This window comes from Rutilus rutilus, assembly GCF_951802725.1.
Source record: "Rutilus rutilus genome assembly, chromosome: 16".
In the NCBI taxonomy this organism is placed as follows: Eukaryota; Metazoa; Chordata; class Actinopteri; order Cypriniformes; family Leuciscidae; genus Rutilus; species Rutilus rutilus.
In genome coordinates this window covers 29,505,351-29,532,767 of record NC_140224.1, presented here as the reverse complement: position 1 = coordinate 29,532,767, position 27,417 = coordinate 29,505,351, and the positions used below count along the sequence as shown (strand labels likewise).

General features: G+C 37.8%; 3 protein-coding genes across 3 annotated transcripts in view; 1 reads left to right on the top strand and 2 right to left on the bottom strand.

The window, feature by feature from the left end:
* Positions 1-758, bottom strand: part of ndst2b (N-deacetylase/N-sulfotransferase (heparan glucosaminyl) 2b) — a 78,349-nt gene extending 77,591 nt beyond the window's left edge. Inside the window, exon 1 of the mRNA XM_084434430.1 lies at positions 294-758. The gene's annotated coding sequence lies outside the window, so the exon portion shown is untranslated. The remainder of the gene's footprint in view (positions 1-293) is intronic.
* A 1,664-nt stretch (positions 759-2,422) lies between these two features.
* LOC311306490 (neurotrypsin) overlaps positions 2,423-27,417 on the bottom strand; it is a 34,572-nt gene continuing 9,577 nt past the window's right edge. Inside the window, exons 3-14 of the mRNA XM_084434924.1 lie at positions 23,800-24,042; positions 22,196-22,334; positions 20,849-21,027; positions 18,012-18,159; positions 16,299-16,477; positions 15,810-15,951; positions 15,280-15,491; positions 10,781-10,922; positions 10,363-10,644; positions 9,092-9,214; positions 6,585-6,865; positions 2,423-5,068 (exon numbers count right to left, since the gene is read on the bottom strand). Of these exons, the coding sequence (XP_084291050.1) occupies positions 4,734-5,068; positions 6,585-6,865; positions 9,092-9,214; positions 10,363-10,644; positions 10,781-10,922; positions 15,280-15,491; positions 15,810-15,951; positions 16,299-16,477; positions 18,012-18,159; positions 20,849-21,027; positions 22,196-22,334; positions 23,800-24,042 (2,405 nt within the window). The 3' untranslated portion in view covers positions 2,423-4,733. The remainder of the gene's footprint in view (positions 5,069-6,584; positions 6,866-9,091; positions 9,215-10,362; positions 10,645-10,780; positions 10,923-15,279; positions 15,492-15,809; positions 15,952-16,298; positions 16,478-18,011; positions 18,160-20,848; positions 21,028-22,195; positions 22,335-23,799; positions 24,043-27,417) is intronic.
* LOC311306495 (cannabinoid receptor 2) lies at positions 11,973-13,225 on the top strand. Its single transcript, XM_084434931.1, has 2 exons — positions 11,973-12,046; positions 12,121-13,225. The coding sequence occupies exon 2, from the start codon at positions 12,154-12,156 to the stop codon at positions 13,096-13,098; it is 945 nt and encodes a 314-aa protein (XP_084291057.1). The 5' UTR covers positions 11,973-12,046; positions 12,121-12,153; the 3' UTR covers positions 13,099-13,225.

The following is a 27,417-nucleotide window of genomic DNA, read 5'->3' as shown; positions in this document are numbered from 1 at the left end:
TAGAGAATTTGATGGTCTCAAGCAAACTGTAAACATTGCAACTTTGCAAACAATAGCATTGATTTGACTTCAATCTACAAACAATCCACTAGTACATACCACTTTCATCGAACATGTCACGCAACACTCAAGTCCTCATGCATCAAGACTGAAGGCGAGATGTTCCTGCATCTAGCGGACTGCCACATTGCAACTGAAGTCAACGCCAAACCAGTGTGTGTGTGTGTATGTGTGTGTTTCCAGAAAAAGCAAACAGCCCCGTGGAACACAGCACTCAGCACGCATCCCCTTACCGTTTTAAATGCCCGCTTTGAGAGCGGTCGCGAGAATCCGAATCAACTGGACGCCACAGAAAGAACTTTGATGTCTCGTGAGCGCATCCTGCGCCGCTCGCTCGCGCTGCTCCGCCATCTTCAGCGCGCGCCGAATGCGCGAGAGTAGAGCAGCTGACGGGCGCGCGGGGAGGGTTCTTCACAAAACAGCCCGAAGTTCTAAGCTCCTCATCCATGCACTACTACACCCCTGTCATGTTAGGGTACCTAACCTTACCTACTAGGTTCTTTTTACCGTTTGATAATTAAACAGTCTATTAGAAACATAATCTGTTTAAGTGATCAATTAAAACCAAATTGAAATTAAATAAATGTAAATAAAATCATATATGACAGACAGCATATGCCTGGCTATATAGTTGACAAACTCACTTTTAGCACATGTAGCTTTCCCAGAACAGACCAAAAATATTGATGACTCACACTGCACGACAAAGATTTGTGTCCAATATGCTGTGTAGAATGATGAATTACATTGGCATCAACTATTCATAAGGGTTATCAAGAGAGAATACAAAAAACATGAAACTATATTTAAAAAGTTTTCACAGGTAAATCTATAACAATTAAAATTTGAACAATATTTCAAGTGTAATTTATAAATTTGTTGTATTTTGAAAATCTTTCTTTGTAAAAGGCATTACGTTAATCATACTGTTATCAAAGTTAAGGATTCATTAGTTTGAATATACATTGAACCAAACACTATGATAACATCTTAGTTGATAATTCAGTATACTTTATTTTAGACAAAACATCCCATGTGACTGCACATTTTCAGTAGTGACAGTAATGTTTTGGTAGTGACTACATCACACTACAGAATTTTAACTCACATACTAAAACACTACTGAAACATACTAAAATACTAATGATTTGCATTATGGTACAACAGTTTTGTTTATTTCCCCCAAATAAATGATTAAGTTGTTCCCTTTTGTCACTACCAAAACAATGATGACATGGTTTGGTCATGACTGTTTCGGTAGTGACAATTTTTGATCTTTTTGTGCCTTGCTAAAAGATGCTAATCAGCACATGGTTTACTGGTTAATAACGCTAAAAAAAACATGACGTCACAACTGAAACTTCACCACATGTTTCGGTAGTGACTGTTTCGGTAGTGACAATTTTAGATACTTTTGAGCCTAGTTCATAGATGATAACCAGTATGGTTACTAGCACAGTTCTGAGCATTTGTACACACATAAAAACGAAATTTTATGGAATAACACCCAAAAAAGTTAGCTTAATTGCAGAAAAAAAGGTGTTTGGCAGTGACGTTCCAGTTACACACAGATTTTCAGACTTTTGAACACATTTCCCTCAAAATCTACAATGAAAGAGAGGCTATGAGAGAGAGAGGGACACAGGAATATTTCCTGATCAAAAATGTAGAAGTGTGGTTAAAATCAGTCTCAGCCAATGGACTAAAAAAGGTTTCGGTAGTGACGTGAAAATGCGGGACACATTTTTTTAACATAAAGTTTCATGATTTAAAAATAAAATATAAAATAAATGTTTGTTTTTTTAACTTCACTTTTTAAAAGAAATCAAAAAGATATTTTTAAAACCAACAATGGAAAAAAATTGGGGGGAAAAAACAAAAAAACATTTCTTTATCATTTTCACAAGTTAAAATTTAGGGGTTAGGGTTCAGGACAGCCAACTCCCAATTGAAAGTACCCAATAAATGATGAATTATATTTTAAATATTATTGTGGGATTCAATAGATAATAAAAGGATCTTAGTAAACTTCTAAAATTTCAATACTTAAATGCTTTTTAAATGTGTTTTTTGGTTGTGGGACAGCAGTTTGCACCAATTCTGTAGAATGGCCCATATATATATATATATATATATATATATATATATATATATATATATATATATTTTTTTTTTTTTTTTTGTGCTATTGTTTTAATGACATGTTAAGTGCAAAAACATTTATTGCAGTGGTATAATAGGTCTTGTTACAATCTAATTCAAATTGAGATTAAATTAATCAATATGAAATGTAAAAATAATCTTCAAAAATGTATTTTAATAGCCTACAATTAAACCATGTGAAGCAATACAACGCCAAAGCCACAAGAAGAGGTCACTTTATTTTGGCACTTGTCACACATGAAAATATTCAGAGCAGGGTTTTTTTTTACAGAAACTCAAAGACTTGGTAATGACTGAGAACATCATCAACGTACAAACAGATGATTGCATGACATGCAACAGATATCAACACTCTCCAGAGTCAGGGAGATTAGCTCCTTATCACGGCCCTTGATGAAAAGTCCCAAAGCTCTGATGTAGCTTTAAGCAGTGTTCTGAGAGCGAGTCCTGTGTAGTTTACTTCTAAAATGGCTTTTGAAGATCTAAGCAGACACCATCCAAACACATAAGTTAGTCTTCAGAGAGGAGAAGCACTTGATACAGTCCAGTTCCCATTTGATACATCTCCAGAACATATACCTACAAAACCCTCTAAGCAAAAAAACTGAAGTAGTGCTTTGAGATCTTAACTGTTCCTATTTCTTGAAAATCCACCATTTAATGTTTAGCCCTGGGTTTTTTATAGCAATATAATGCCATAAAAATATGCAGGCCCATTGGAAGGCATGGCTCCACTAATATTAAGCATACATGAATAATATATGCCTGTTAAATAATTTAGCAGGCAATATCAGATTATTAGAATAATTTGTACGACAATATGCATTAATTATGAAGCAGGCTGAATAGAACTTTCTAATGTTAACTGGCTTTTTAGAAGTAATTTCAGTGTGTTTAAGAGAGAGATTCTGCGAATATTTGTTGCATCAATAGAGCACACATAAAAACGAACATGATTTAGACTTCCTTGTAATTTTGGAAACTTTAAATGTCACATTATTTTCACCCAGCCCATATTTTGCACAACTGGAAATAATTATTCAGATTTTCATCACATCTAAAAGTGCAATCACGACAAAATTGGACGTATATGAAGCTCTTGGCTTTTACATTCTCATCCATCGTCTTATTTGCCTATTGCCTCTCTTAATGATGCATTTTAAAGAGCCCTTGTTGCTTTCTTTTTTCTCTTCAAATTAAATACAAAAATCTGTCATTCTTTGCATGAATTCGGTTCTGTAATTCTGATGGAATCAGTGAAGAAACAAATCAAAATGGGTTTAAAATAAGAAACAGACTGAATAATCTAGAATCTATATACAGCACAGAACAGAATTGAGTTAAAAAAAAAAAACACAATATCGCCACCCACTGGATGAAAACACACAGTTCACAGAACAAAGTACAGATGCTACAAAATAAAATCTCATTATACTGACTTTCAGCCAAAATATAGTCAGTCACAAACTTGCACTTTCTACGCATTAGAAATGAGAAACTCCTCTTGATTTCACCCTTTGAATGGACGAACCCCATTATCAATTGCCATACTACCTTTACATAATGACACGTATTAAATCACCATGACAAATAAGAGAAAGTCACATTAGGTTATTCGCTATAATGATTCTAAAATGCCATTCTATAACTTGTACTTAGACTGAGACAAACAAAACATATTGAGTCATTTATCTTCAAGAGCTGTATGTTAATGCATCAATACTGATAGTAAATGAATGGCAATTTGAAAAGTTAAATATCATAACTTACTGTACATGATTTAAAAACTGCATTAAATGTATGACACATACAAGAAGACACATGGTTTTAAAGATCACTTCGACTGTCGCTATCTAAAAAAGCCTACGTGATTCATTTCACTGGTCTAATCCACAACACTGAAAATGTTTCCACGAAGATTAGAGTTGCAGTTCAAGCCTTCAGTTAAATAAGAATAGTAAAATAATCCATTCCGTTTTCTTCCACCTCACAGAATAAAACTCAGCTTTAGCTATCATTCTATACCATGCGGAAGGCCTGGGTAGCTGCATCAAATGGCTTTTAAAGACAATACATACATTAACATGCACTGCAGCCTCTGGATGGCGCTAGAAACATTTTAAATGCACAGTAGAATCACATGTCGCACACTCTTTTAAAGGAACACTTCGCCCAAAAATGAAAATTCGATCCTCATTTACTAACCCTCATACGGGTTTGGAACTAGAGGGTGAGTAAATGATGAGCGAATATTATTAAAGGTGAATTGTCCCTTTAGCATCACACTGGTCATTCTACAGTGTCCTAGATGAATGAAAACCTTCCCAGACTCTAGACTTCCTAATCTCTAAATGCTAACGATGTCAAATTGAATTGTACAGATAGAATACAGAGGAATTAAGATCCAGGGTGTTGAAAGCATGTAGCAGGTGTTAAACACTCTCAGGCTCTTGTTTATCCTTTCATAGAGTCCTGGGTCTCTGAGGTGTGACGGGCGGGTTGTTGGTGCTTCAGTGCTGAAGAGGGGCGGTGCTGTGCGTCACCTGTTCGATCCAGAGCAGGTAACGGCTGACCCGTGAATACACACCTGGGTACGAGGGGTCACCGCAGCCGTGACCCCAGGAAATGACCCCTGTCAGTACCCAGCGCCCTGCCTCGCCCTGACACACTAGCGGACCCCCGCTGTCGCCCTGGCAGCTGTCAGCATGCTTTCTCAGGTCAGACGTCATGCTGCCCGCACACAGCATGTCGTGGCTTGTGAAACGCTCGCCATAGCGCTTCTTACATTGCCACGAGGGCAGAAGAGGAACCCAGGCCTGAAGAAGAGTGCTGGGATGCTCAGTGTCTGAAAAATATGGGGAAAACAAATAGTAAAATACCATTTGCAGCACATTTAAAGGAACAGTTACCCCAAAATGACATTTCTGTCCTTCATGTTGTTCCAAAAAAAAAAAAAAGATTTTTGTTATAAAAAGCTAATCCATTTTATAACATGGATTGATGAATCGTGCACAATAAGACACGATATATATATATATACAGTGCTATGCATAAGTTTAGACACCCATGCTAAAGTTGACTAAAAAGAGGAATAAAAAATCATATTTTGGAAATTGAACTTAATGCCTTAATTTAAAAAATTAGGAAAAATCCAACCTTTAAGGACACCAATTTTCTTTGTGAATGAATAATGTATCGTAAATAAATAAATGTTCTTCCTTAAAATACAGGGTGCATAAGTCTGGACACCCCTATGTTAAATTCCCATAGAGGCAGGCAGATTTTTATTTTTAAAGGCCAGTTACTTCATGGATCCGGGATACTATGCATCCTGATAAAGTTCCCTTGGCCTTTGGAATTAAAATAGCCCCACATCATCACATAGCCTTCACCATACCTAGAGATTGGCATGGTTTTATTTCAGTTAGCCTAATAGCTGGTTTGATTTGCATTGAGAGATGATCTTATGGAAAGTACCCCATGCCAATCTCTAGGTATGGTGAAGGCTATGTGATGATGTGGGGCTATTTTAATTCCAAAGGCCAAGGGAACTTTATCAGGATGCATAGTATCCTAACATTTTTTTTTTTTTAAATACTTAAAAATAAAAATCTGCCTGCCTTTATGGGAATTTAACATAGGGGTGTCCAAACTTATGCACCCTGAATTTTAAGGAAGAACATTTATTTATTTACGATACATTATTCATTCACAAAGAAAATTGGTGTCCTTAAAGGTTGGATTTTTCCTAATTTTTTAAATTAAGGCATTAAGTTCAATTTCCAAAAGATGATTTTTTATTCCTCTTTTTAGTCAACTTTAGCATGAGTGTCTAAACTTATGCATAGCACTGTATATATATATATATATATATATATATATATATATATATATATATATATATATATATATATATATATATATATTCTTAAACACCAAATCAGCATATTAGAATGATTTTTGAAGGATCATGTGACGCTAAAGACTGGAGTAATGATGCTGAAAATTCAGCTCTGTCATTACAGGAATAATTGACATTTTAAAATCTATTAAAAATACAAAGTTACTTATAGTCAGTAGAATATCTGTTGGGGAGCATCAAAATAAAGTGTTAGCAGATATTAAACGCACAATCTACTAATACTCTAATGAGAGTTAGTTGACACATAGGTGCAACGTTACTTATAGTTCACAGAATGTTCAAAAGGGACCATCAAAATAAAGTGTTACCAAAAAATCTTAAAGATTCCAAACATTTGAGTGTATATGTATATGTATAAATATGTGTGTGTGTGTGTGTGTGTGTGTGTCATTTCATGACCTGCCAATATTGTGCCCATGTAAGCACAACCCAACATTACCTGTCATTCCCCAGCCAGTGATGACACAAGACGCAGGTCTCTTGCCCCACTTGCTGCCAGGTGCGGGCAGGCAGGCGGCGTTAGTATGAGGGTTAAAGGCCACGCACTTCCCCTCGGCGCCCTTCAGCCGGACCAGAGCCACGTCATGCTCCCAGCTCTCCGTTCGGTACTTCCTGTGCACCTCTATGCGCTCTGGAGAGAGCACGCGTTCAAAATCATCCTGTTCCCGCGTGTGATAATCCCCGAGCTTCACCACGTACCGTGAAGCATCACTGCCAAACCTGTAGAATCAAGACATTCATTCATATTACAGATGATGTACTGCCATTTCAATCTTTCCACTGCTACATAAATTCATGCACTACCACTCAAAACGTTTGTGGTCGGTAAGATTTGTTTATTGTTAATGAAAACAAACCTCCCAAGGCTACATTTATTTGACAAAAAAAAAAAAAACTGTAATATTGTGAAATATGACAATTTAAAATAACTACTTTCTATTTTAATCAGGGCTGCCCTAGACTAAAGATTTGTCTAGTCGACTAGTAGTCGTTCATTTAAGTGATTAGTCAACTAATCGCGCATTTATATTAATAAGCCATTAATAAGAGCCTTTTTGCCTATATATTACATAGCCTAACCAGCGCTCAAACACACACACAGCCCACCGGCAAAAGTGATGATTATGAGTGTGTCGTAAAAAAATCCGGAGGAGACTGTCTAAACATTTTAATAATCTCTGCGGCCAAAAACACCGAAAACATTATCAATAAATTAAGTCACGATGCTGACTCGTCGTCTCCGCAGTAGCTAGTGGACACGTCTAGCTGATATGCGTATTACATAATCAGAGAAAACTTATTTTCCAGTTGAATTTGTTTATTTAAAAGTAGATATTTCAAGCTTTCTATAGACATATATCTCATGTCTGTGAGGAAAGTATCCACTGAGTTTCGGTTGGTTTTGTGACGTGACTGAGACCAAGAAGGCAGAAAGCGCATCCTGATTGTTTGAATTATTTTACAAAACCACAACGTTTTGTTGTTATTTTGAGTTTACAGAAATAAAAGTATACCCTTTACAGTTTGCATTCCTCTTATCTGAATGACAAAAAATGACAGAGTATTTTTAAGATTTTAAAAATGATGTTTATTCAGCCAGCGCACATACCTGTATTTACATCCTGTTTTCGGTCGAAGTCCACAGTAGTCGATTGTCGAGTTCACGCGCATAGGTTTAGTACATATGATCACGCGCGTGAACTCGACAATCGACTACTGTGGACTTCGACCGAAAACAGGATGTAAATACAGGTATGTGCGCTGGCTGAATAAACATCATTTTTATTAATATCTTTCACATCTACTGCAGTCAGATTCACCCGCGTTCACTCCGAAGGAATCACTCACATGACCTGTGCACTTGTAATGACACATCAAGGATGTTAAGAGCCTAAAAGCAGGTTTAAAACTTGCCCCATTGAAGTCAACAGGGTGCAAATTTTAAAAAGAGGATAACACGGTGTAGGAAACACCGATTTTTGTCGTTGTTCTCTGTACTGACAGCACTCCAAATGTACAAAAAAATGAGCTCAATGTTAAAATTGACCGGAGTTCTCCTTTAAAGGCAATGGTGCCGGTGCCTGTATGTTATGCAGTAAGCGCACTCACACAAACACTTATGCACCTAATAATAGCGCACATTTATCTCGGTTAACATTAGAGCTTGTACTAGACTTGTAAAGTTGTTTCAAGTGATAAGCATATTTGAGGTCGATGAATGATAGGCGAATGTTTGGATTTCCTGCCGCTATCTGTCCATTACAGACTGCGTGATTTCGCACATCCTGTGGAGTTTTTTTTTTCTGTGACTAACCTCTTCTAGTCAACTAATGGTGAGTCGACTATTAGGGGGCAGCCATCATTTTAAAATGTAATTTATTCCTGTGATGGAAAAGCTGAATTTTCAGCATTATTACTCCAGTCTTCAGTGTCACATGATCCTTCAGAAATCATTCTAATATACTGATTTGCTGCTCAAGTAACATTTCTTATTATCAATGTTGTACTCCTTAATGTTTTTGTGGAAACTGTGATGGATTTTTTTTTTTTTTAATGAATATAAAGTTCAGCATTGTTTTTAAAAAATATTACTTTTTTGTAACATGTATGTTGTACTTCGCAGTGCAGATTTTTGTGCTTTATAATTTTCATGATTGCAGAGTGTTTCTTATTTTTGCAGTTTCAAAGATTTATTCAGAATCAATCAGTTTTTATTATAGAGTCAAAATTGGCAGAAATATAGGTTATAGCTGAAGAGCCCAGCCGCTCGATGGTGTTTTAAGCCCCCAATGGCTCCTTAGAGGCAGCTAACCCTACCCTCAACCTTAAACCTACCCATCCCCTCGCTGCCTGGAAGGCGCCGTTGGGGGCTTAAAACACCAAACACCGAGCCCACACATACTGTAGCTGCTAATACCACTGATGTCCAGCAAGTGTCTCTCTTACCGTTTAAAGCAGTGAGCTGCAGTGAGCAGCCAGCAGGAGTTGATGAGAGTTGCTCCGCACAGAGGTTGATTCCCTTTAGACTGAGATCTGAGCCACAGGGACGCCTGCCAGGGCCAGTCACCCCTGCGGGACACACACACACACACACACACACACAGACACACACAGACACACACAGACACACACAGACACGATGAGGTCAAGAAATACACTGTCATATTCATTTGGGAAGAAGTAGGGTGACAGAATTGTATTTTATCAATTAAAAATCATTCAAAAGTGAAGCATGTATTTTATTTGATTGTTTTACTTTTCTTATACCTTAATCTGTAGAGACAACCATAAATAAGCTATTTATAGGTTAGCTTTTCCAAAAAGTGTAAACTCTGAGGGTTTGTGGCACTATAAAAAAAACAGCAACACTCGCTTAACCAGTGGTAGTGTTATTTTAGTATTATAGTATTAAATACTATGATAGTATTTATTCACATTTTGAATAATCATTTTCTATTTAGCTTTAATTTATTTTTTATGTCAGTATTAGTAATGTTAGTATTTTAACTTAAACTTGAATTGGATTTATTTCAGTTTGTTGCCAAAGACAATTTTAAAGTTTCCATAAATTTCAATATTTAAATGTTATTTTATTTCAGCTTTATTTCAATGACCAAAAGTGATTTTTAATAAGTTTACATTTTGGTTATCAATAACAACACTGCAATGTTGTGAGTTTAGGGTGGGATTATCTATTTAACTGACCAACTGAAGATGAGGGGATCTGGAAAAGCTGAGAGAAAGAAATATCATTTTTACAATTTCATTTAACGACACTACACTCTATATAGAACATTAAAGGGTTCTGTCGGGCGCTTCACATATAGAGCCTTTTGGAGGTTCCCATCATGGGATCATTTAATGGATTTCATTTTAATTAATTTTGTTTCAAATAATTGTTCATTTTAATTACATTTTATACAACTTGTAAACATACTCCATCACAAAAAAAAAACAAAAAAAAACAATGAAATAACCTGTTAAAAATGAAAGTATTATGCAATATTTTAAGGCATTTCTCCTAAATAGAACCTTTTTGGGCATAAAGGGTTCTTTAAAATGGAGTCAAAATCCCTAGGGTTCTGTATAGACCCTAATTGAACCTTTTTCTAAGAGTGTAGTATGTCTTTAAACAACTTGTATTTGCAATCCATTTTGAACAAATATCCACAACATGTGTTGTAGAACTGCTTCCACAGCAGTAAAAATTTGATTACCTGAGAGATTTGTATCCACCCACAATTCTCTTGCTGCGTCTCTCAGCGCCAGCTCTCAAACCGCAGGTGTGTGTGCCCACCACTGCTATGTCAGCCTCTGGCTCCGGCAAATAATCACATGATACACCTGCATCCTGTCCGTGCTTACAAGCGTGGCTGTCTTGTCCTTTAGAAGGGCATTCTCCGAGGTACGACTCCTTCCCAGTGCACCTCACATTGGTCAGATGGATGGTCCCCTTCCCTGCTCCGAAATAACCCATCGGTCGTGCTTTTGACACCCCACTGCCATAGAGAGTATAAAAACAAATGTATTTATTTTTATCTACATTTATCATGACTGAGGAATGATAATGAATCATATTCCACGGTACTGATTATGAGATGCTTTAGAGCTAAGATAGTGCAAATGGTTCCCTACGTGAATCCAAGCTGTCTGCAGACGACAACAGCATTGACATCATTCCAGCCATGATCACAGACGCTTCCCCACTCTCCGTTAAGAAACACCTCCACTCTGCCCTCTTTTCTATCGTCGCCACCTGCCAATCGTACCAGAGGTCCTGAAACCACAGAAAAGCAAGCAAAATAGAAACTACCTTAGATTTTGTCACTTACTCTGCATCTTTTAAATATATGAAAAAGCGAAGGAAGTCTTTTTCCATTTTAGCTTGCGTGATTGCAGACTGACCACATCCGAACTGTTAGCGGTGTAGCTTAAACCACATGACGTGCACATGATTTTAACAGTCAGTGTAAAGCCCTCATAATAAGGTTTCTGTTTTTAGAAAAACTAAAGTTAAAGGCGCTCTCAAAAACGCGTTTTGAAATTGCTGGTGTTTCTGACGAATCAATGTCTGATCCCCGAGTTACATTCAAGCTATTTTAACTTTCAAGGAAAAAACGATTAAATGTGTCATGTTAGTAATCAAAGATAAGTTTAAAGGGATAAAATGATTGACTACAGGGGGACTTTAAGCAATTCATAGTGTCCTCATGACATCTAAATGGGCCTTAATATACAATCATGGTCTTACTGTACACAAATCATCAGTGCATATTACTCCAGAAAAAAAAGCATCTTTCCCTTTCAGCTAACGTCTTTAACATCTCTTATTTTTCAACCCCTCCTTTCAATCTGCAATGTCTACGCCCCTACTTTCACAATCCAATCAATTCCTAAAGGAATAAAGTCCTGCGCTTCATTGTGCTTATTAATATTTCACTCAAAAATATGTCACATTACAAAAGTAAAATGGGTTGTGCATTCCATGTCAAAATCTTAAATAGTCAAACAAATAAAATTGATTTTTCAACAGACTGCACACACACATGAATACAGTTTCAGTGTCTGAAAATGTAAGCCTTCATATTGAAAACCACACAAACCAGATCTAGATCATCCATCCATCCTCTATCTATCTATCTGTCTGTCTAGCTATAAATACACACTTTTAATAATAATAATAATAATAATTATTATTATTATTATTAATAATGTGTCTAGGCAGTTAGTTAAGAGATTAAACTTTGCAGATGCTTTTTCAAAAAAACACATAGGATTTTCAAAACCACATAGGAAATGGCTGTTTTTTTTCTCCCTTCCTTCCTTTCTGTGTAACATGCTTATACTGGGTTAGAAGTGACAACAGAAGGAACAAACTCATTTTATGACTGATTCGTACAGGTGAGTAATACTACAAAATAACTACATTAGCAAATTGTGTAAATCTAAAATGATAAGATACAGTTTTTCCACAGATTTAGCTGCAAGCAAACAGATTTATCACTAAAATGACAAACTCCACAAATGCCTACATGGTGCTAAGCAGCAGAGAGACGGTGGCCATTGGCACGATCTGTCTCGTGATCGCACCCTTCAGCCTCTTGGTCAATGTGCTTGTTCTGATTGTCATAGCCAGCTCTGGGAACCTGAGGCGACATCCGTCATACCAGTTTATGGGCAGCTTGGCGCTAGCTGACACTATTGCCAGCTGCTGTTTCACCGTCACCTTCCTGGATTTCCACCTTTTTAAACAGGAAGACTCTTTTCAGAGAACAAAGTATCTGCTTAAGCTGAGTGGCGTGACCATGGCGTTTACGGGCTCGGTTGGAAGTCTGCTTTTGATGGCAGTGGACCGCTATCACGCCATCTACAAGCCTTTTACCTACAAGATGCAGATGACACGTAAAAGAGCCTTGGTGGGAATTCTGACATTATGGGCTTTGGCTGCCCTCATTTCCCTCCTTCCTCTGATGGGCTGGAGTTGTCAGACTTTTCTATCGTGCTCCCAGTCCCATCTCTTTCCGTACGTGGATCGTAACTACCTGGCATTCTTTGTCTGTCTTGTGTTGGTAGTGCTCGTCCTCATACTGGTAGCCTATGCCATGATAGTGTGGTGGGCCCACCAACATGAAGCCAACATGAACACTGAACATCCAGGGCTAGCACGCATGCGCGTGGACATCCATTTGGCAAAGACTTTTAGCTGTATAATTCTGATTCTGTTCGTGTGCTGGCTGCCTGCCCTTTCCTTCATGATGACAGATGTAGTTACGACAGAGCTTTCAAATTCACAAAAAAGGGCATTTGCTTTCTGCAGTACTCTATGTCTGCTGAATTCAGGCATTAACCCATTGCTATACACCCTGCGCTGCCGTGAGCTACGTGCAGCACTTAAATCATTAGTAAATGGTTTAATGAGAGGCAAGGGTTGTTGTTCACCAGCTAGTAACTAATACCAGCTAGTAAACATTTAGCTAATAAACAGGAGTTACAGTATAGCTCCCCCTAGTGCATTGCCTGGCCAAAAATAAATAAATCCGTTTTGATTTAAATAGGCAAATGAGTCAATGATTGGATCATTATTGCAATGATTATGATGTTTTTAGCATGTTATATGTGTGGCAACAGTTCTTCTAACCCTGATTGATGGAGTGTGTAGTTTTACATTTCTTGAACAATCATGTAGGAAGACACATCATGGCCATATTCCCTGGTGTGTTTAACTTTTAATTGTCTGATGTGCTTGAAGCATTACCACCTGTGTGTGAGTGAGTCTATCATTACATTTTTCATATGTATTGTTTTAAATTTTTCATGCATTTTCAGCATCATTACTCCAGTCTTCAGTGTCTCATGATCCTTTAGAAATCATCATATGCTGATTTGCTGCTCAAGAAGCATCTCTTATTATTATCTGCTTAATATATTTGGGGGAACTGATTAAAAAAAAATCCAGGATTCTTTGATGAAAAGACTGTTCAAAAGAACAGCATTTATTTAAAATTGAAATCTTTTAACATAAGTAACATTATAAATTACTGACAATTCTGTTCAATTTAATATGTCCTTGCTAAATACAAGTATTATTTTCTTAAAAAAGAAAAATTACGGAGCCCAAACTTTTGAAGGGTAGTGTAAAAAAGTCTCTGTTAGTTAAAAATAAAGTCACAATTATAGTACCATTTAATTTTTTTCCCTCTAAAGTGGAAACTCAAATGTTACAAAGGCTCTAAAAAAAAATTATTATAAAAAGAGACATTGTATTACCTTTTAGATTTAATAAAATCATGAATTTTCTCATTCTGACAAACTTTGTCATCTTTTATCACAGCAACACTGACGCCCGTTTCACACACACTCCGTCTGCAGTGCGTATGCGGTGCGTGTAGCGGTGTGTATGCGGTGCAGGAGCAGCACGCGCTATAGTGCTTTCACATATGCTGCGTTTGCAGTGCGTAACTGATCCGTGGCTGTACCACAAAAACCTACTTACTATTTCAAATCCAGAAGTTATGCGATTCTCTTTGGCTACACATACACACTCTTTAATGGACGTATGCACGTTTAAACACAATTTAAACAACGTAGGCCTATTATTCCATGCATTACTTTTACTTATATTAAGTTGCTCAAGCAAGTGGTCAAATATTTAACCATGTACTTATATTAAAATCGCAAACATTTTAAATTCAAACTTAAAATTGACAAAAACAGCTGACTCTCATGCCTTTTCTTTTGCATTTAAATTTTAATAGCCTACAATAAATCTTGCATGTCACAAAGAACTTGTTTTTCCACCTGAGACAAGGGTTGTTCATTATGTTGCCTTGTTGAGGTAAATTGTAGTTTTCCTTGCTTTACCCCGTTTTTTAAGTAAAAAGATGACTTTGAAAAATTAAATACATACATTTATGGTGAGATTACTACATTTTATTTAATTAAACGCATTTATGGTGAAATTACTACATTTTCAGGTCAATCTGTGTTCATTTTTTCAGCGTTTGCAGCACAGCAAAAATAGACTCTGTGCGAAACGATCGCTGCACTGCTGTATACGCACTGCACCGCAACTGGAACGGATTGACGGACTGCAACCGCGTACCGTGTGAAAGCTCTAACCTGTTAACATGGGTATGGAAACAAATACGCACTGCATACGGAATATGTGTGAAACAGGCGTGATGGAACATTCAACATTGTTCTAACATCAACCTTATATTTCAAACATACCTTTTCAAACATACCCAAAATGTCACAGGCTGGGAGCAAAAAGAGCAGTGATGTTATGATAATGGCATTTAAATTGAAATGGTGTTTGGGGGGACAAATAAATCATGTTTGTCTAATATTACACAGTCAAATGTCAAAGGTAGTGTTGTGGTCGCCAAGTGCTACACAATACTTTATTGAAATTCAAATTGAAGTTTTTATCAATAAAAGCGAGCGCTTGGTAAACTACAATGGCCTCTTTTATTCCTGGCCTCTGTCAACAAATGACATTTAAAACCCCTGTGAATTTCAGAAGGGGTCAAAACGGCGCAGACAGAGAAGTCTATCAGCAAAACATATCTGTACCTCACACAAAGCCCTACTCATGCACACTGAAGCGTATTTTATTATTCAAGATAACTCACCAGTACTTTCTGGAGCCAGCGGGACCTCATTGTTTTCTACCCTGTGGCAGCGTATTGCAACATCTTCGCTATGAGAGCAATCGTGTCGACCCCACACACTGTGTTTACACTCCAGCAAAGAGCTCTCACTCCCCTCGCACTCCACATCGTCCAGCAGAATCAGCCCCGTTCCTTCTCCAAACGCGCCAGAGGGGGCGACCTCCGCACCGCCCCTACATGGACACACACACTCATGATAAATCCCCAATAGCCACTTGAAAATCTCCCACAAAATTCTTTATGTATGCATATAGAACATACAGAGAATGTGGACACCCACTATTGTTGAGTAGGACACTTCTAAGAGAATTTTTAATTACTATTCCCCTACAGCCATTTGCAAAACAAATCCCCTAAGGTAAGAAGTTAATAGTGATAATACAATAAGTGTCATAATAAGGGTTTTCCTAACTTTAGGGATTTGTTGAGCACTGAAGGTTTGTGTGTATATTCTACTGTATATTCCCAGCTGGAGAGTTAAAGAATAGCACCTGAATCCCAGCTGTCTGCAGACCACCTGCGCATGCTGCTCCGTCCAGCTGTCATCGCACACTGTGCCCCAGTCCCCGGAGTGATACACTTCCAGACGACCTTCCCATGGGTCATCACCATCTACCAGTCTCACCACGCCATCTGAATACATATAAAAAAAAACACACTTTATACACACACATTTCCTCTCTGGACAGTTTCTGTATGTCCAATGTCCAATGGAAAGTACAGTCAACTGAAGAGAAGGGGTCTTGTTTCATCCTGAAAGGGTTTATTTTGTTTGTTGTACATTATCCCATTTACACGGCTACTAACCAGATAAATAAATAAGTAGACATTAAATATTGAGTGATACAAAATATATAAAACTAGCACAGCTACGTAAAAAAAGCTTACTAGGGTCAATTGTAGAGAATATTGCGGTTGACCAATCAGAATCAGTAGAGCTGTAAGTGTTTGTATGTGTGTGTCTATGTAAAGGACGAGACCTGAATAGGGGTTGCATGACACCCCAGCATCTTCCATATGATCACAGTTGTGTTGTTCCCATCCGCTGTGACGGCACTCGTCCAGTGAGAGCTCATTGCCTGTGCACTGCACTGCATCCAGTTGGATCGGCCCACTGCCCTGCCCGAAATGAGCCCATGACCAGGCTTTGGGGATGCCCCTAGAGACGCACAAAGACATATAAATGGTCAAAAAAGAAGTAGACTTCACAAGATTAAGTCAATCTCAATACATTTAAATGGTAAATGTAATTCGTAAAAAAAAAAAAAAAAATCAAGTTCCCCTTTATAATAAAATAAATAAATAAATAAATAAAAGCGCTTTACAGAGTGAGAGAGGAGGAATCCAAAGAGTGATGTAGTCAGCCTGTGAGTGTATTTGGGGTTGATTAAGAGGCCATGATGGATAGAGGCTGAGGGCAAAGACGCCAGAATTACAGCCCAACTCTTTTTTTCAAGAAACACCATGGGGATTTTTACTGACCACAGACAGTCAGGACCTCAATTTAACATCTTATCAGAAGGACGGTGCCTTTTTGCTGAACACTATCCACATTAATATGGACCAACACAGAGCTCAGGATGAGGACCCTCTGCTGGCCTCACTGACACCTCCTCAACAGCAGCGTTAGGTGGTCTCTCATCCAGGTGCTGACCAGACTCAACCCTGCCTAGTTCCGGTGGGAAACCAAGAGGCCCTGAGAAGCACTAAACATTTAATATGCTTCTTACTACACATTCAGTTTGAAAGCTAACACGTTTTTTTTGTTGTAACTATAACTGACAAACTCATCATTCCATTGCTTTAATGCTGCAGTAACTGAAGTCATGCGTATCATCTCTGCAGCAGCGGTGCGAGTCTGTGCTCATGTGCCATCTCACCGTCTTTATTCTCTACAACTGCTACAATATGAGATGATGTAAGAGAGCAAATAATACAACAGCGCAAAATAAATAATTCAATCTTCCTCTCATCGAGATAAGAGCACACAGGGATGAAAATACCTCACAAGAGCTCCGAAGTTTTGTGTGTTGTGAAAAAAGAACAGAGTTACTGATTCTTTAAAGAGACCATATTATGCCCTTTTACAGTCTTGATTTTGTTTTTGGGAATACTAGAATAGGTTTTCATGCTTGAATGCTTTTTCAGTGTTGCAGCACCTCTCTTCCCAGTCTGTCAGTAACGTCTTGTTTAGTGTCCTTTCTCTGACATTTCTTTCTGGAAATGTCACGCCTCTTACCATAACAGCAAGTTTCAGCTTCTCAGGTGTAAACACTAACAATGGCATCAGTTTTACTTTATTAGTTTCAGGGTGGACAAAACAGCGTCTCATTGCGGCGATAACGCAACTCAACCAGGCCTCGCCCCTTTTTTGCGTATGCCTTGAGTGGGAATTTTTTTAATGGGAAATACTGTGATATGTACATTTCTGGAAGAAAACTCAAGACTACAACCGAGGCCTTTCAGGGAGTTCAGAAACAGTGCTTACTGATACAGAGAATAACTCCCCTTGGATTGTGTTTTGTAACTTTTCATGCTCAAATAGCAACATAACACCAAAGAAAGTTGCAAAAGGCAGTTAGCAAAGGTAGGAGTTACAAGCATGATGTATTACTCTGAAACCATCAACTGCATATTCATGGCAGGGGTGTGTATGGTAAGTATTTGATGTATTAGCTGTACATTGGACTCACCCCAGTCCGAGCTGCCTGCAGACCACCTCAGCATCCATGTCATCCCACTGATCATCACAAATGGTCCCCCAGCGCCCATCATGGAAGACCTCAACTCGTCCCTCAAAGTCCTCCTCCCCACCAACCAGCCGCAGTGGCGGTCCATTACCTGAGCGAGCAAATCAGGAATCATGACCCAAAGCCACAAACACATCAATAAATTTTGTGACACCCAGAATGCTTTCCATGCAATATTCTCTCTCTCTCTCTCTCTCTCTCTCTCTCTCTCTCTCTCTGTGCGCAATAACCCAGCGGTTCTTAACTGATAGGTTGCAGGTCTTTTCTAATAGGGTTGCAGAAGGCAGCGAAAAAAGATAAATAATGCAACTATAATAATGCAGACTAAAGTCTGAACTTTTAGGGAAAAACAAAAGTAAAGGAAAATAACCCAGGTTACATTAAATACTGGTTCATGGATAAATCTGCTGTTGATAAAAATACTATATGTATTAAAGTGTTGGGTTAGTAAGATTTGCTTTTTAAAGAAATGAAAACTCTATTACAAAGAAATACTGTTCTTTTAAATTTCTATTTATCAAAGAATCCTGAAAAATATGTTTTTTGAGAAGCAATGTTTTCTGAATGAATGTGTGACACTAAAAACTGGAGTAATTTAAGGTATAGTGGAGGATTTTCTTTTTCCGGGTGGATCATCAAGACTATTGGTCCTCCTAGTTGTCAATCATTCTGGTGATATGTTTACGTAAGGCCGTCGTACGTGCTCGTCCCTAGGTACTTTCTGCGCATGCGCACTTTCAGGTGTATATGTGTGGTGAGCTACGGTTTCAGCCATTCATTGAAGCTCGCCGTTCTCACCGGGTTTTTTTCAAAATGTCTGAGGGTCGCAAGAGAAAAAGTGTCTACAAATTGTATGACAGGAAGAGAAAGGCCTCTGAAGAAAGAAACAAGACCAGAGTGTTTTTGGGAGAATATTTCACACGCTGGCGTGCGCTAAAAGCACGTTGGGCTTCCCACTGATGCCTCAGTCGCAAAGTTTCTACTCGACAGGTCAAGTTTGGCATGCTATTTGGAGAAATCCATTTAAAATCACTGCTAGTAAAAGTTAATGTAAGCTATGATTAGCGGTGCTAGCCCTGGCACAAGTCACGCACCGACAGCAACTTGTAAACAGAGCGTGCACGAGGAGAATTAGGCTCGTGCATGCTCTCTCGTGCACACGTTCCCTCTCGGGAGCAGGTAGAGTGTTGCGCATGTGCATTTTTTCAAAAAGTGCAGAGGGCGGTTCTTTTCTAAAATTCGGGAAAATCCTCCGCTATACCTTTAAGCTGAAATTCAGCTTTGACATCACAGGAATTAATAATATTGTAAAATATATTACAATAGAAAACAGTCACTTTAAATTGTAATAATAATAATAATAATCTTTTTACTGTATTTTTGACCAAATAATTGCAACCTTGGTAAGAATAAGACTTCTCTTTTTTTTAAGCAAAAAATAATTACCGATCCATTTGCATTTGCATATTGTTGGGTTTCTATGCAGTTTCGCAATTGAATCATAAACAACTGGTAGTGTGTTTTAAAATTTTAAATCTGGGTCTTGAAGCAAAGCCAGAATTACTACAACTACAATTAGACATATGCGCAGTTGTCATAAACATTTTATATATAATAATAATAATAATAATAATTAATATCAGGAATGCAATATATGCATCCATTCAAGGGCTAAAAAACATATTTTGCTGCCCTGGTAACCCAGCACAGTGCACATCTGTCCTTGTGTCCTCAGACTGTGTCTTCAATAAAGCTCTCAGCAGGCAATCATGAGTTCAGAAGCCATTGATTTGCTTTCCAACCTATTTTCTCGTTTTTTTTACCCCCTTTGTTCCTTTCTACAAAAGAAAGTATGGCTATTTTGATTCCACCAAAGAAAGCATAAGCCCCCACTGTTTCATTAAAATTTCAAATTTCAGCTGGCGCCAATTTAGTAAGTCAATATGAATGGACAAAGAAGCTGCAGTAACGGCAATTCAAAGATAACATAATCATCTTCATGATGTTCTATCACACACCCCTGTGGTTTCTGGTCTTAAAATTCTTTTTAGATCAGAGATACTCAAATGATGTTGCTCCAGGGCAGCTTTTAGAAAATGCAGGGTGATCAGTGAATAAATAGACATTTTTCATTTGGTTTTATATTAAAATGTACATTAACCGACAATTACAGCAATGTCTCAGACCAACCTCATATTTATATCACAATATTAAACAAAAATCATAGTGTCACAGAGATTCAGTGTTGTTTTAGGGCAAAATCTGTAGAATGGAATTTAATGTGGTAAAATTGGAAGGATAGCTGAGAATAGTTCACTCTTATTGGTAGCTAAAAGCATAATAAAAGTCCAAATATTTAACAAGTGAACATGAACAAGGTATTTAAAAAATGTTGAGCAAAAACATTTGTGACTAAATCTGCCACTGAATGCAATTTAATTAGCCAGTCTGCACTGCAAGCAAGCAAAAAGGTGAAGTACGGCACCACACGAAAAAAAGGATGCTAGCATTCTAAGCACTTGCAGACCGCTTTGTTGATTAAAATGGGAGCAATCTTCTTTGTCGTATGCAGTGAACGCTTACCGCGCACACATGGAGGCGGAAACTGAATTTTCAGAACCAGACTTTGAGTCACCCTGATGATCTTTGTATCCTATTTAAACACTTTTTCTGTTTGATGGTAGCTGTAAGGTTTCGCGAGGGCATCTCGATGCAGGAGTGTTTACAGCACTTGTCACTTAAAAGGTCATTTGCTTCAATCCCACAGAAAGCACACTGACCTTCAGGTGGTGCACACAGCACTCCGGCCTCGTTCCCATGGTTACAGTCACTAGTAACAAACTTCCTGCTCCGGCACTCCAGCAGGGATTTCTCATCACCACGGCAGCCAAGGCGGGCGTAGTGAAAAAGCCCGGAGCCGGGGCCAAAATATGAGTGCTGGAGAGCTGTGCCAATCTCACTACAACAAACGAAAAAAGAATTATGAAGAGAGAGAGAAAAGAAGCACCAAGTTTATTTCCTCCTCTGTTCAGTGACATAAGGCTTTAAACCCACTCATTTTATAAAGGCTAAATCAAAAATAGATACAGTAAATATGAAATCTGAATTAATCATTTAAATGTGCAAATGAGTAACCATACTTTGACCACACTGAGAAGCACAGGCTCAAATGTATTAAATTATTTACATTGCAAATAATCACATATTTCAATATTTATTGAGAAAAAACAAAACAATTAGTATATTATTCAAAGACATTACCTTACTGTGGCAGTCAATGCATAATTTTCACATTATCTTTAATTAATTGTACTAAATTAAATGGGCTATATGTAAGAATGTATTCATCGCTTTTTGTATTGCCATTGCCAATGTGTGAACAGCTTGTAACAAAACTTTAAAAAACGAGACCTTCCCAGACTGTCAAATGAAAGCATGTAGACTGATTTTTATGTGAAGGACTCGTGTTGTGACGTTTTCGGCGGGAAAATCCAAAGGATGTGACGTTTATGTGCGCTCTCACTCCATGACACGTGAAATGAATGCCTATTCAATGTTCAGGAGGATAGTGCCGAAAGAGCTATTCTGTGCTGTAATGTCAATGTGTCATGCAAAGAAAGGGATTCATTCAAAATATAGTCTCACATAGCCAGATCTATATAGTCTATAGTCTGAAACATACTTTATATTCAAACTATCATAACAGTGTCATTTTAATTAACTCATCTGTCGTGATGTTGGTGAATTGCAGAGATCGTGCAAACATATCCACATCGCTTTGATCAGATGCTTTCTTAACTGCTGTTTTCTCACCACTGTCATTTTTGATGTATGTTTATTTTGTTTCATTCATCTAAATGCCACTCTCAGCAGCACCTGGATGTTCGTTAACAGCATATCGCTGCAAAGGTATTTCCAACTTCTTTTTACTTCTAAGGAAAGAATGAAAAAGAGATTCGCCATGAGTATATCAGGGCATTGAATCGTGTATCACGTGTGTACGAGTGCGAGCGCGAACAATAATTTGCTGGCTGCAGTTCACTTAACGGCCACCGGTGTCGCTAAAAACAAGGGTTTCTGAATTATACTTTAGTTAAACTGACAGCCCTAATTAGAAATAAACATACCTCAGTCCAAGCTGTCGGCAAACCACACTGGCATCACGGTCTGTCCAATGCGTGTCACAAATTGACCCCCACTGGCCGTTCAGGTAGACCTCTAGTCGGCCACTCTTTGAGGACGAACCTCCCGCTAACCTGACCGCTCCTGAATAGGTAAGAGATATAGAGATATAGATATATATATACATATATATACATACATATATACATATATACATACATACATACACACACATTTATTATAAATAATAATAAAGACTCTGAAGAAAATCCATGCAAAACTATTTTTAGCGTATTGATATGAATTTGTTAGGGTTAGGTGTTCTGGGTGGTTCTGGGGAAGTGTTAGAAATGGACCACATCCAATTCTGTAAACCTATATATAAAACCTATTTACAACCAGTATTCTCATTCCTAGCTGTTTTCTAGAATTTAATAAGAATTAACAGTAAGTTATAAAATCTTACTGAAAAGCGATCAAGGCCATTTTATTCTTTACAGGGAGGATACATTTTTTTTCAAGATTTAGATTCATTTTTTTCTTTATAAAACTTACCAAAATAGCATTGTTCATTCTGTATTTGCATACAAATGTATCTTTTATAGAACTGAATTTGGACATGGAAATTAACACTATTGCTTCTTTACGGAGACAAACTGTATAGAGTATTTACTGTATAGTTTAATCAGATTCCTCAGCATGAACTCCTAAAATCAGAGGCAAATTCTAAAAAAAGAATTTTGTTCTTATCAATGTATTCATGCCTCTAATCCCAGCCCTAAAACTAACAGTATATGTGATTGCTTGATAACAGGAACATAATGTTGATCCAGGAACACATCGTACTTGGCAAAGTCACAGCCACCATTTGTCTCCACCGCACACAGAACGCAATGTTTGTTTTTTTATACCATATATAATTTTCCTGAGATACATACTGAGATAGAATAATCTTCTCAAGAATGTCAACCACTGATTTCTAAATATACAGTCGCTGCAAAACACAAGTCTTCCAAAAGAGACCGAAAGGGAAGTAAGACAACAGTATTCAAAGATGTGGTAAAAACACATATTTATCAGCTGAAGAATGTTAAAATGTACTAACATCAAAGGCTGACGTCCCACTAGCTGATTTTCAGTCATGTTTCTCTCCGCAGGGAAACTTTAACAGAGTCTAAACTCCCTGATGAGTAAATGGATCTGACACAAACTTTTTCTTTAGCGGACGCAAAGCCACATAATTGCAAACATTGATTGCGTTTTTCTGCTAAAATAAAACAGCGGGAGTAAAAAAAACAAAAAAAACCCCACTCATTAAAGCTGTGCATGAATATTCCCTGTGAATGAATGGTAAAATAACCTTGAATTGCTGGTTTTTCTGTTGTTGTTATGTCAAATTTCAAATTGATTCGCCAAAACACATTACTGCAATCTATAACAGGAAATTGTAGATTGCTCTTCATATTTACAGTAATCAGTGAAGAGGGTGAGATTTTAGAAAAAGCAAAAATGTGTTTCGATTTGGCTAGTGGGAAACTTCCTTAAGAAATATTTTAAACTCACTAGTGGAACATAGCAGACCATTAACTGTAAACACTGTAGGGCTCACCTTGGTGGCAGTCGCAGTAGGCCCAACCTATGGCCCCTGAGCTCTGTCTGAAAAAGCACCATGGGTTAGACTCACGGTCAGGATTTCGACAAAAATTGTGCTCTCCCAGACCCCTGCCCGGATACTGCTGCACGTAATCTGGGAATTCAGTCCACTTCAGACAGGGTGAACCCGAGTCGGTCTGAGAAACGGTGCCATTGTAATAGCCCAGCTCAGTGAAGCCCTCGGAGCAGGACAGAGGAACTGGGGGGAAAAAAACAAAGAAAGAGGATTTTATACTGCACACAAATCCGATTTAGTTTTCAAATCCCATCTTTAAGGCTGGCTGTTCGCACAGGCATTTTTCAAAGTGATGAAATCTGATCCGTTTGTTCAGACAGTAGTCAATATCCTGTGTATCTACTGTACATAATACGAGTATGACCAAGAGAATTTCTCATTCAACACTCGAGAGCAGCTCCCGGTGTTGAAGGAAAGAAACATTTAAATGTAGTCTCTGCTTATGTCTATCATGACATCTTGCTGTGATGCTTAACAGATAAGTTACACATTTTAGGAATATTTATATGGATAAAATATTAATAATATAATATCATTCATATTAAATACAATATTAGTGAGCATATTTGGACATTGGACAATATTGAACTTTTAATGAAAAAAAAGGACTTGATATTCTGGAAAAACAAAGAACATATTCCACAATATATATATATATATATATATATATATATATATATATATATATTAAAATCAGATTTTAAATCCTATAACTTTGCATTTCATTTGTATTTTTCTGTTTAGACCACAAAATAGTCAAAAGTATCCAAAGTAACAACAGAAGAAATTTACGTTACACCTTGCACTCAGTTATTGAAAAGAAGCACAAAGTATATTATGCACTTATATTAGAAGTCACACATTAATACACATATCTTTTTTACAAACAGAATCAAAATGATTTCCTGTGCTTATTGGCAGCATGGCACAGAATGCATTGACAGAGCATACCTTGTGTTTAAAGCTGAAATTATGTATTTACTTTTTGGAAAAGCACACATAAAATGTACTTTTCATTGAAGTAGTCAAGTCCTGAAAAATATGGGCTCAAAAATAAGCTAATAAAATAAAAAACGAATAAAATATTAGTCAATCCAAAATAAAAAATAACTTTCTGTCAGTGATTAATTTTGGAACTGCTTCAAGTTTAGTTCCAAGAGTGCTCACTATCTAGCAAAATCCCCTTTCTGTTATTAGAGTCCAAAATAATAATCCCTGTTGTATAAACTGCCAGTGTAGAGCCCTGCAGATGTGGCCTTTCAATATGCCAACATCTTATATCTAACAGCGGCCCTTTTGTTTATCTCTCCGGAACACCCGCCTTGGCCTCCAAGCCATGAGCACTGATTCCTCAGCCTCAGGGCTGGAGATTGAAAAGAGGGAGAAGTTGGACATCTGGATCCCTCATACAGCCTCCTTTCCCAGCATAAAGGACGAGGGATTAGACAAGGCTGTGCTCTAAGCAGGTGCTGAGAAGCCAAGACGAGCAGCCAATAAAGCGGCAGGGAGCAGAACTCTCACTGACCTGCCCTACTTGAGACTCACCAGCAAGAGCTACACCACCCGTACTGGATTTAAAGGCACAATTATTGCAAACTTGCACCTCGTGTTAAGGAAAACAGGTGTTTGTGGTTTCTTAGGCCTAGTTTCAAGACTACACATATCAATCACTATGTCACTGCTTATGCATATGCACATTCCCAAGTTGGTCAGATGGTTGTTTTCTTTTAATAACAAAACCTAGTTTCAAAGCAGTATTTGACTGACAGATGAGTAGGCGGTCCGATGATGTCACCCGGTATGCATCAGTATGGATTAGCGTTTACACTACAAATGTCAGATGCATTTAAAAAATAAAAAAAAAACACCATATGCCATCTAAATGTGATATTTAATCGAGCTGCCATACCAGTTTTGACAAAGTATAAGCCACCACAGCAATGCAGAAGTCAATGAACCTGAAATGATCACAAGGCTTTATTCATGGATAGACATCTGCCATGTCTAGCAATTATAGTCACTTACAATATGTCCCAGCAGGTATGAACTGACAAGCTTCCAGTGACAAGTGATTAGTCTGTCCAAACTGAAATGAAAAATTTCTGCGTGACGTGACACAATCACAGCCAAACTGAGTGTATTCAATCATGTTTAATATAGACCAGGATTTTAAACCAATGAGATTTCACTGTGGGAGGGGCTCCTCAATGCAACACAACAAAAACAGAAAGTGAATTGACAAAAATGCAAAAGATTAATCTATTATTTTTTTATCCAGCTGTTTTTCTCAAAATGCATATTGTTCCAAAGCAGCTTTACAAAGAGCTGATTTGGAACAATATGTTGTTTGAGTACATAAAGAAAGAAAAGAAGAAATGATTGGAAAAATGACTGAAGTAAACAGAAGTTCTCACACGATTATGGTTGGATCATAGCTAGCTGGATAGAAAATCAAAGCTGGTCTTCTTCCAGAACACAAACTTGATTACGTTAACACAATTTTGGTGTTGTAGTGCTGTGAAAATCAGGATCAAATTGCATTTCGCACAGAACATCATCACACACACACTGTGAATGGCTAGATAATATGTAGGAAAGATTATTAGAAGTGCTGTTCTAAACTGTTAAACAGTTTGAACACAACTTTACTTCGCTAAAAGGCTTGAGTGTTCGAGTTTGGTGCTGTGCTGTGCAGATGAAGACACAAATGCATCTCTCGCTGGATGACTGAACACATGGTGGGGAGGAGAGCAGAACTATGGGAAGAACTCATGGAGAGTTTAGATGGTGAGGTCCATATGGACTGTGAAATGCTGCAGGCTTTGCACAAAAAAGCCTCCAAGAGATTTCAGCAGATTTTCCATGTTTGTATGCAGTTTTTGAGGAACTTTGTAATGAGCTGGACCCAAAGACAGTCAGAGAAGGATGGAGAGGCTGTGATCTTTCACTTCCCCTGTTAACCCACAGTTCCTTAAGTCCCAGAGTCCAGCACTCCATGACTCAGCAGAATGTCATTCCCAGCCTGTCACTAGAAAACTGTGTAAATATGAAGGGTCCTCCAACTTCCATTTGCCTTTGAAAACACATCACCGGCAGTAGGAAGAACAGGCTGTTAATCACAGTCACGACTGGCACGTCTGCAGTCTTCTTTGTCTGCATACTCATGCGACTGCACTTTTCTGAGCCAGGCTGTATTCAAGTGATATCAGAAAAACATATATTACAGAGGAACAGTGTGTGTGTGTGTAAAGAGCAGCAGTAGATTAATGTCTCCATCTGCAAGCTCAGACAGACTCATTGCAATCAGGGCAGGGCTGAATTAGACATATTAAAACAGGATGACGGAGAGCGCTCTCAGAAAGAGTTGTGCCAACCTCAGGGAAATCGTTGACTGCGTTTCTGCTTAATTGGATGCATAAAGATGTGTGGGCAGGAAACGCCATAATGCTGTCGATAAAGGGTCTGGAACCAACTGAAAATTATTTCATCCGTAGAGAGTGACAGAATAAAAAGCTTTTGATGGCTTTTTACATTCATTTTCATCTTAATTGGTATTTT